The following is a 10710-nucleotide window of genomic DNA, read 5'->3' as shown; positions in this document are numbered from 1 at the left end:
TTAGCCGCATTCTCATGATTGAAGTTCTGAAGGGATTCCACTAAATCGGTGAGTTTATTTTGGCAAATCTCAATCTCCGAGGCGGGGTTCAATGATGTTGGGGGTAATAGAGGTTCATTAGACTGAAGTACTTGTCGTAGTAGACTCCGTTTAGTCATCACAGTACCCGGTATCGATTGTCCTCTCAGTTGTAATTCGTATGTAAGTTCATCACTGAGTAACCGGTTCACATCCATGTTCGACATATTATTTTCAACTAAGTCCGATTCAGAACGCACCAATCTTTCACACTCGGTATGTCTTTCACAATCTGTTTAAGTTCTAAGTCCAACCCGGTGAGTTAATCGTTAGCTAACCTACTCACTTAAGTTCGAAGTGGGTATCGATGTAACCCCAAAAAAAAATAAAGTCTAAGTCCCGGTATATCAGAATAAGTCTGAGTTCAAGTCCCGGCGCACTAAAATGTATCGCACCAAAAATTTTACAAGTTCAACGTTACTCGAAAATTTCAATCAGTCCCACTAAAGTCCGAAAATATTCGCGAAATACCGCATTCACTCGCAAGTCGTTTCGTATAGTCCGGAAAATGTCCCGAAATTCGAATCGCACCAGAACGCACAGGTTAAGTTCCAAATAGTTTTTTTCAGTTCAATATCCAGAAAATAAATCGCAATAGATTTCAGAAAAATCAGCAATAATTGGTAAGTTTCAACAGTACAGGTCAAAAGAAAATAAAAGCAGGTAGACAAGTTATCAATAGGGTAATAGGTGATTCACTATTAAACTGATAGGTAAATCAAACCTATTAAATTTTACCAATTGTGACAATAAATTTTCAATGTTCGGAAATTCACTCACCTTCAATGCGAAATTAAAACAGTTCTATTCAATAAATCAGGAATAATAAGAAATCGGAAATAATTTTCACTGATATTAAGGCGCAACAACAGTTCAGTTTTCAATAACTCAATAAAGTAATCGGCAAAAGGAATAATTAAATAATTTCCAATAGGTTTCAACAATAGGAAAATTTTCAGAATATAGTCCAATTCAATTCACAGTATAACAGTTCAATACAGAGTGGCAGGTAATAAAACACAGATCAAGTTTATTTTTCACAGTTCTCGGTTCAAGAAATAGTTACTCACTGTTCTTAGGTTTTACTCACTGTTTCGGGAATTCACTCACTGTCCGGTTAATGTTTCTCACCTCTGTTGTTTCCTTCTAGATTTTGCACGGTCCCTGCTCGGGCGCCATTTTGTAACGTGCGTTTCTCGGAGAAGCCTTAATCTCGAGCGCCAGCTATTCTTTTCAATAGGAAGAATAGCAAACCTACCAGGGTAGCTGCTAGCCAGAGACAGAGCTCGGTGTTGTCTAGGGTAGTAGCGACAACGAAGAAGTCAAAATCGAACTATGTAAAAGTTTATTCACAACTTCGGAAACTAATCACATGTACAAGGGAGATATGTGTGATATAAAATATGAGTGATTCTATCAGTGAAAATACATTCGGGAAATCTTATCCGGTCACGAGCACTTTATGAAATTTATACCGGGTGCAGTGAAAAATTAACGGTTCAATAAAAATGCGCCAACCAGAACTGACGAATGCTAAGGACTTGCTATACGGTATCGGTGTGTAGTTGTATTTCTCCGGGAATGAAACACAATAAGGGCGGATCTGTTCGAGACTTTCATTCGCTGCCCCAAGGGTTAACACGCCATGACTGACAGCGAAGAAAATGTCTATTTTTAGCGCAACTACGGGATTTCACTGACTACTTGCGGTATCTCTTATTCTCTGCCCCAAGGGTTAACACGCCATGACTGACAGAAAAGAAGAGATTTCGGATTTAACACTTATGACGCGGACAGGGGGGTTGACGGAACTTTCCCTTCAGTACCCCAAGGGTTAACACGCCATGACTGATAGCGAAGGGAAAAGTCAGACTCGCGAAACAGGGTAAAGAACGATAAAATACAACAGGAAACGATACAGTACAGCAGTGTCAAAGTTAAAGAAGTAACGGCGTAGGTCTAACAAAGAAACTGAACGGTACAGACGGGGACCTACCTCCTTTGTTTCAAGCACTCGAAACTCAAAGGATTTAAAAAAGAAAAACTAAAAAAAATTAATTCTAAGCACTGATGCAAATAACACAAAATGATTATTCTCAACGGCGAAAGTACTACGGAAAATCAACTGAATTTATACTAGAAGTTAGAAACCACGTTAGAAAGCGAAATAATACTCAAGCGAAAGGAAAGCACTGAAGTAAAATTCAAAAGTCAGCCGACGAACTGAAGTAACAGTCGAAAAGTCGAAAAGTGACCGTCGCGGGGGGAAAATTTGCTTTTATAGGCATATCCCCTCTCACGGTAAAAATCTGAAAATTCCAGAATGCGACAAGACTGAAAAACGTCGTCAGCTCCGGTTTATCGCATATCAACAGATGAAAAACGTTGAAATCTTCAGCGGCATGTAAGAAAAACAACGTGAAATACAGATAAGCGGTTTTTTACATTTACTCTGCCTGTCGGAATGAACGTACGGAATATTCGAGAATTAAAATATTTTCAAAGACGGAAATTTAAAACGAAAAAATTCACTAAGATGAACTCCAATTTTCCTCAGAAAACTGGGGTTCATTACAGTGAATATGAGTCAAAAAAGAGTTCATAACTTTCCAGTCTCAGAAAAGGATCTTTCGACCACTTGGTCCAAAAATATTGTGATATTTTAGAAAATGAAACAACAGAGGTAACTTGGACCAAACTTGCTGAAGAATTTAACAGCATCTGTGGTATATGTTTTAGAAGAGTCAAAACGTTAAGGTCTAAATATAGAACATAAAGAAAACATTTGGAAAAAACGTGCTGAAAACCAGCGTAGAATGCATACATTCCGAAGGAGGACCATCAGAAAATATAAAATTCACACAAGAAGAGGTTAAGCGTTAAGTGAATATGAGTCAAAAAAGAGTTCCTAACTTTCCAGACTCAGAAAAGGATCTTTTGACCACTTTGGTCCAAAAATATTGTGATATTTTAGAAAATGAAACAACAGAGGTAACATGAACCAAACTTGCTGAAGAATTTAACAGCATCTCTGGTATATGTTTTAGAAGTGTCAAAACGTTAAGGGCGAAATTTGGGAACATGAAGAAAACATTTGAAAAACGCGTGCTGAAAACCAGCGAAGAATGCATACATTCGGGAGGATGAACCAGATAAGGAGAATACACAGAATTCAAATTTCATTATTGTGGAAGCGGTAATTGAAAATTCCCATTATGATAATGAGATGCTGAGGAACCATGGGGAAGAACCCACAGGCCAGTCACCGACAATGGCCCAGATAGCAGCATTGGCCAAGGCACCGACAGTGTCCGAGAACTCAACCGTGGCCCAGACACCGTTAGTGACAGCAACAGTGGCCCAAACCACGCAGTCTCAAACATCACCTAGCGATAGATTTTTATTGAAAAATCCCCTCAGTTGCAATAAAACTATGGAAGAATATGGGAACTTATCCGTCAAGAAACAAGCATTAGTGGAAGCACAAATAAAAAATGAAAAGCTCAAAATGGAGCAGATGACGATAGAGCATGAGCAGAGGGTGAAAAATGCTCGTGAAAAGGCGAGGCAGGAGGCAATTCAGCATGAATTGATTTGCGAAGTATTGAGGCTTTTAAACTTTTTATGTATCTTATTAATTATGAATCACTCATCATTTCATGAATTCAATATGGGTAATATGCAAAAAATTGCAGTGTGCACACTACATGTCAGGTAAAAGTATACCTAGTAAAAGCTTATATGTTAATGAGTTTCTTTCAAGGAGATATAGGAAAGGAGGCGCAGGTCACCAGTTCGTCGGGAAAATTATGACGTCATTGGGCGCTTATGTCAAGATAAATTGTCAGAACTGGTGTCGTTAGCAGTGGCGTAGATTATCTGGACGTGAATTGTTTTAGAATAATCGTTATAAAAGATTTTGAATTTTGAAACATTGTCGTTAGTGAGTGGGATTAAGTGAGTGTGGAGAAGACTTTTAAAAGTTATTGGAACTTGATAAATGAGTTTGTCAGTGTAGAAAATGTTGTATAATTGAAACGCGAGTGCTTTATTTCGAAAACTGAAGATTGAATGTTGAGTCTATAATAAGTAATTATCGAGGGGTCTTTCACTGCGGAATTTTAGTGTACAAAATGATGGAATTGAGGCGGAATTGCACGGAATTTCATGGAATTACACGGAATTATATTGGAATTCATTGGAGTGGAATTGAAGGACATTTTATAGGAATTCAATGGAATTGAACGGCATTCTGAAGGAATTGAATGTAATTGTAAAGGAATTGAAAGGAATTGTAAAGGAATTGAATGGAAATGAACATGCGCAGAAAGATGCTTTTGAATAATCGTGTCACCTAAGAATCGTTTTGATATAACCTATAAAAGTACTTATTTTAGTGTGACGTCGATGATGCTCAAGCGAAGTAGATATGTCTCTATCATCATTTCAGTAATATTTAAGTCATACTTGACTCGAAAACAAAAGTCATTATGAGTTTCTCGAAAAAATATGCCACTCATTTTCCTAAACATATTGAGTCTTAGGGTAAAATAGTATCAATTCATAAGTTCATTCACCTATTTCGCCACCCTATTTTTTTCAGCAGTTTTTTTTTGGTTTGAAGAAATTTCCACTTTAGATCAATTTTTGCTGAAATTATTTTATTGAGAATAAATGGCTGTATTGCCAATAATACAGTTCTACTGATATTACGATTTTTGGTTCGATCTCAGATTAGATGCACTAGTAGATTCAGTCTAGGATAAATTATACTTCAGATGGAGCAAGACGAAACTTAGAGCGAAGCTTGCCGCGAAATCACAGCTGGAGAACATGAGACATATCAAAATTCGTACTTATTTGACGGCAACTTGATATGATTCACTGTTGGGTTCGACAAAACTGAGTGAAGATGATTTCAACAAAATAGAGAAAAATTTATTTTTTTAACTTAGGTTTTAATGTTGAGTTATACAGTGTTCTTTATGGGTGATATTTATTCATTCGAATTTTTATTTGTTCTAATTACTAATAGTGGACAGCACACTCATGTTGAGTTTTCACTGAAAGTTACTGCGATAAACTGAACGGAATTGAGTGGAATTGAGCGGACTTATGATGAATTTAACGGAATTGTGATGAATTGAATGGAATTTAGGTAAATTGAACGGAATTTTCCTGAATTTAGTGGAATTAATCTCGAAATTGGAATTTTAGTGTACAAAAAACGTCTAGTGAAATACCCCTCGGTAATTATTCAATTCTTTTTGCAGATCCTTATTCGAAATTCGCTAGATAGAATTCAAAATGATGTGCAATATTTTTCAGGTGTACTATCCAGAAGATGCCAGGAGTTAAATGTGTATTTCTGGATTGCTCCAATACGTCGAGCTGTTAAAAATTGAACGAAGCCCCCCTCCGACCTCTCTCTAGTCCACGCTCCTGACCAGCACCGGTGGCCGCGTATGGTTTCCCGATTCGGCGGTGCGCTGGTTGAACGACGCAGCGGCCCCACTTTCCGTGTTTTTCAGGAGTGAAAAACCTACACATTTACACACATTTACTCTCGCAATCAATTTTCAATTGATTGCCCTATCACTGTGTAACCGTTGTGTTGATATTGGATTTATTGAACTCCTCAACGTCTAAGTCTGACATCAAGTGACTTCTCATTTGAACTGCTCTGGACCATCTCTTGTTTTTAGTTGGATATTGTCTTTCTGAGTTTATAGATGTGGTATTAGTTGCTTTTGCTGTATTAGCTTCATGCAGGTGACATATTCATTTTATGATTGTGAACGATACTCAATAAATGTTTTTATACCATCTCCAACTCAATTATCTTTTCATACAGTCCACTACTCTTTAATTACAAAATCATAACACCCTCGATTTTGAACATTTGGTCCTTCGGGCCGAATAATCACTTCACCAATCATATTTCTCTGTTCTTCTCATAAGCACCAATAATGGCCTCCTCTAAAAAAGAACTTCTCAAAGACCAGCTCACAGAACCCCTCAAAGAATCGACCGCCTCTGATCAGCGGAAGGAAGGGACGTCTGACCACCTCATGCCTTCTCAAGACGAGGCCTCCTCAATCGACCCTCCAAAGGAGGGACCAAGGACCCGCTCAAGGTCACGCCTCGTGACGCCAGGCTTATCCCATTTTTACCCGGTGTTCCAAAATTGGACACTGCCAAGTCGTTCCCAGTGTTCCAATATTGGACATACACACTTTTTCCCCCTCCACGAATCGCGAATCTATCGTATCAAGACGACAGATGGCCGTATGTGTTCATCATCAATGTTTACTTGTTCAGACTTGCTTGAATCACTTCTAATAGTTCTTTTGTCTTTCGTGAGTGCATTATTCTTCAGTGACGAGAATGGCTTCCAAAAAGTAAGTATTTCTTTATTATTACATGAAATTATTTGAAGGGTTCTGGGTTCAGCTTTCAAAGTGACTCATATTCTGATAATTTGTGTCTTATGTTTCGGAAAAAAATTGTTTTTTTGCTTATCAGCACTACGTTATTATTCGTTCCAATATTGGAACACTGGGAACGGATGGTATGGATATATAATAATATATTTCCAGATATTATACAACGGAAGAACTCATCGATCTCGTCGAAAATGAGGAGTTTTGGAATGCTGACATTTTCATTACGCCTCCAAATGATGGTCAGATGTCGGAAGAGGATTCGGATGATGATGAAATGCCCACTATGAATATAAATCACCTTAGTGGGCGTCAATTGGCTGCTGAAGCTGTTGCAAAATTTCACGGTTTGGATGGTACCACTTATATATGTGAGGATGGGGAGGTTTCAAATGACTATCAAGATTGGGATAGTGAGGACGAGATTCCACTGGCACAGCTTCTTCCAGATATAAGACGTAAATTTATTGAACGGGACTGGAAAAAATGCGATTTGGATATCAACTTTCCAGAATTTGTCTCGCCCAAAGTGAGTCCACCACCGCAACACCCCGACGCAGTTACATGTTTCGAAGTATTTTTTGATATGGATTTGTGGACTTACTTGAAGGAAATGTTCGTCCTATATGCCACTCAAAAAGGGGACTATAATTTTGACATAACAGTGGATGGCATAAAGTGCTTTGTAGGTATTTTGTTTCTCTCGGGGCATCTTCAAGTACCGAGATGGCGTATGTTATGGGAGGTGGATTCCGATACGTATAATCCTATGGTTGCAAATGCTATGCGTCGCAATAGGTTTGATAAAATAAAAAAGTATGTTCATTGTGCAGACAATATGAACTTAGTTCCCGGTGATAAGTTTGCGAAGATACGACCAATATTTGACATGCTAAATAAGCGTTTCTTAGATCATGCTTTTATGAACGAAAAAATGAGCATAGATGAGAGCATGATTCCTTACTTTGGCAGGCATGGCACGAAACAATTTATAAAGGGAAAGCCGATTCGATATGGATATAAGGTTTGGTGTTTATGCGATCCATGTGGTTATTTGATACAATTCGATCCATACCAGGGTAAACAGAATAACAGGCAGTATATGGAATTAGGTGTAGGAGGGTCAGTAGTGCGAACATTACTGTCAAAGCTGCCCCCTCATCTACCATTCAAGATAAAGGGTCTTTCAATAGGGACGGGTCGATGTTGGCAGCCTGTGGCGGCCATGTTTTTTTAACGTCGTCTTTTTAACCTATATTTTTTTATTCAGTTAGTAATGCCAAATCACCATGGCAAGTTACACGGTTGAGCAACACGTCCAAATGTTAAAAATGTATTACCAAAATGAGTGTTCGTTAGTGCAAACGTTACGTGCATTGCGCCCATTTTACGGCAGACGAGGTGGTCCTTCAAAGTCGACTCTCCAACGTTTGGTGGCCAAATTCGAATCGACCGGTTCAATAAACAATCTGCCAACACCCGTACGTGCAAAGACCGCCAGATCGGCCGAGAACATCGCTGCTGTCCGTGATAGTGTGCAGGAGAACCCGAGGCAGTCAATTCATCGACGTTCACAAGAACTCGGTCTTTCACAAACATCAACGTGGCGCATTTTGCGTCAGGACTTAGGGCTGCACCCGTACAAGATTCAACTCACTCAGGAGCTCAAAGTTACTGACCATAGGCAACGCCGTTCGTTCGCTGATTGGGCTACAGTGTGTTTGGCAGAGGACCCCAACTTTGGCAGAAAAATCATTTTTTCCGACGAAGCGCATTTCTGGATGAATGGCTATGTGAACAAGCAGAATTGCCGTATATGGGATGACAACAACCCACACGAAGTTCACCAAGTAGCCATGCATCCACAAAAAGTGACCGTATGGTGCGGATTTTGTGCCGGCGGTGTTATTGGTCCGTACTTTTTTGAAAACGATGTTGGTGAGGCCATTACCGTCACAGGCGAACGGTACAGAAGGATGATCACCGATTTCTTTTGGCCCAAATTGGACGATCTACACTTAGACGACATGTGGTTCCAGCAGGATGGCGCTACGAGCCATACAGCGGATGCCACCATGGATCTTCTGCATGAACGCTTTGAGGGCAAGGTTATCTCTCGCAGAGGTGACGTGAATTGGCCACCGAGATCCTGCGACTTATCACCTTTAGACTTTTTTTTGTGGGGTTTTCTTAAGTCGCAGGTCTATACCAATAAGCCACAATCGACCGATGCCCTTAAAGTCAACATAGCTCAGGCTATCGCTGAAATTCAACCCGAACTATGCGGCAGAGTTGTTGAACATTGGACAACTCGAATTCGTGCCACCGTGAGAAGCCGCGGCGGACATTTAAACGATGTGATTTTCCACAAATAATGGCATATATAGCTCTTTCAAATAAAAAAAAAATCGTTAAAATCTCACACACGGCCTTTTTTATTTCATGTCAAAATCGACCCGTCCTTATTGAAAGACCCTTTATATGGCGACAGATATTTTTCTTCCCTGAAACTTGTGAATGAACTGCAGAAATTGGGTTATGGATATACTGGTACCATAAAGCCTAATAGGACTGAACATTGTCCTCTACCATCGAAGTCGGAGGTGAAGAAAACACCTAGAGGTTCATATACTTACATGACCGACAGAACTACGGGAATAACCTTAACATCGTGGAATGATAACCGTCCCGTGTTAACCGTAAGTTCTTGTGATCCCGTGAATCCTATTGGCCAGGTAAATAGATGGGTGTCTGCAGAGAAAAAAAAATACCTGTGCCGCAACCATACGTCATTGGACAATATAATAAAAACATGGGAGGGGTGGATCGTATGGACCAAAACATAAATAATTACCGAATAAGCATAAAGTCGAAGAAGTGGTGGCTCTATTCGGATTCTCTTTAGATTCAGCTCTTCATAATGCTTGGCAAATCTACAGACGCCAGCCCAATAATGAAAAAATTGATTTCTTAAAATTCAGAAGGGATATCACCAACGTTTATTTGAAAAAATATAGTAATCCATGTATTGGAGGAGGACGACCCAAATCATCTAAACCAATAATTGCCAGAACGCAGCAAAATATAAGGTATGATGGGTATAACCATTGGATGATTCCTTCTGATAAGCAAGGACGCTGTGCAATATGCAGAAAAAATACAACAAAAAAATGTGAGAAATGTTCTATAAATCTCCATGAACAATGTTTTAAGATTTTTCATGTAGAATAAAATCAGGTGTTAATTAAATACATTTAAATTTCATACAGCTTTCAATATTTCCTAATGGAATTAGACCCTACCTATCATTCCTGATGTTCCAATATTGGAACAACTTTTTTTTGCGGATTTACGAGTGTATTCTCACATCATGTGTGAAACTATGTGCTTAAATGTTCATTTGATGACTAAAGGAAGTAAAAAACCTTATTTCAGTGAAATAAAAAATTCGGGCATGAGGGCGTCTAAATATTTGGATAATTCGGGCAAAAACGGGTTAATGATCAAAATATCTACTCAACTGAACCGCCTGAAGATCATGAAGGGCATCTCGGCTGGACTCGTTGACGAGCCCAGTGAATGGACCACCTCAAAACTAGACAGCCTCCAAGAACGCCTCGACGAGCAGCACAAAGGTTTTTTAAAAACCCACACTCACTTTGAGAGCGCCTGGCCTGAGTCCCAAATCGAGCATCCCTACTTCTCGAACGACATGTTCGTGGAAGAAGAGTTTCTGTACGCCTCATCGTCTTCTCGCATCCGTCATCTCAAGGAAGCACTCGAGCCCCCTCAACCGTCATCTCAACCGACTGCTTCGTCGACGTCCGCTCAGCCACGCCTCCCAGATATTCCTCTTCCGGTCTTCTCAGGCGACTACTCTAGTTGGCCAGGATTCAAGGACCTCTTCCAGTCCCTCGTCATCCAGAACTCCTCAATATCTGATGTCGAACGCCTCCACTATCTACGCTCATCTCTTCAGTCCACGCCTCTTAAGCTCATCTCTGGCTTAGCCCTCACTGGCGCCTCGTTTCCCATAGCTTGGGACAGCCTCCTCTCTCAATATGAGAACAAACGTCTTCTCTTGGCAGCTCTTTGCGACAAGATCTTCTCAACGCCTCAATGCTCTCCTCAAAAAAATCCTCGTCTTTACTACCTTGTAGAAGCTCTACAAGGTTTGACCGCTCTCGGC

At 39.8% G+C, this 10710-nt stretch overlaps 1 protein-coding gene across 1 annotated transcript; it reads left to right on the top strand.

The window, feature by feature from the left end:
• Window positions 1-6047: 6047 nt before the first annotated feature.
• On the top strand, window positions 6048-7758 carry LOC123321068 (piggyBac transposable element-derived protein 3-like). Its single transcript, XM_044908573.1, has 2 exons — window positions 6048-6214; window positions 6678-7758. The coding sequence occupies exons 1-2, from the start codon at window positions 6048-6050 to the stop codon at window positions 7756-7758; spliced, it is 1248 nt and encodes a 415-aa protein (XP_044764508.1).
• The last annotated feature ends 2952 nt before the right edge of the window (window positions 7759-10710 follow it).

This window comes from Coccinella septempunctata, chromosome 9 (assembly GCF_907165205.1).
Source record: "Coccinella septempunctata chromosome 9, icCocSept1.1, whole genome shotgun sequence".
Classification (NCBI taxonomy): Eukaryota; Metazoa; Arthropoda; class Insecta; order Coleoptera; family Coccinellidae; genus Coccinella; species Coccinella septempunctata.
The sequence above is the reverse complement of the archived record's forward strand: the minus strand, read 5'-3'. Positions and strand labels throughout refer to the sequence as shown.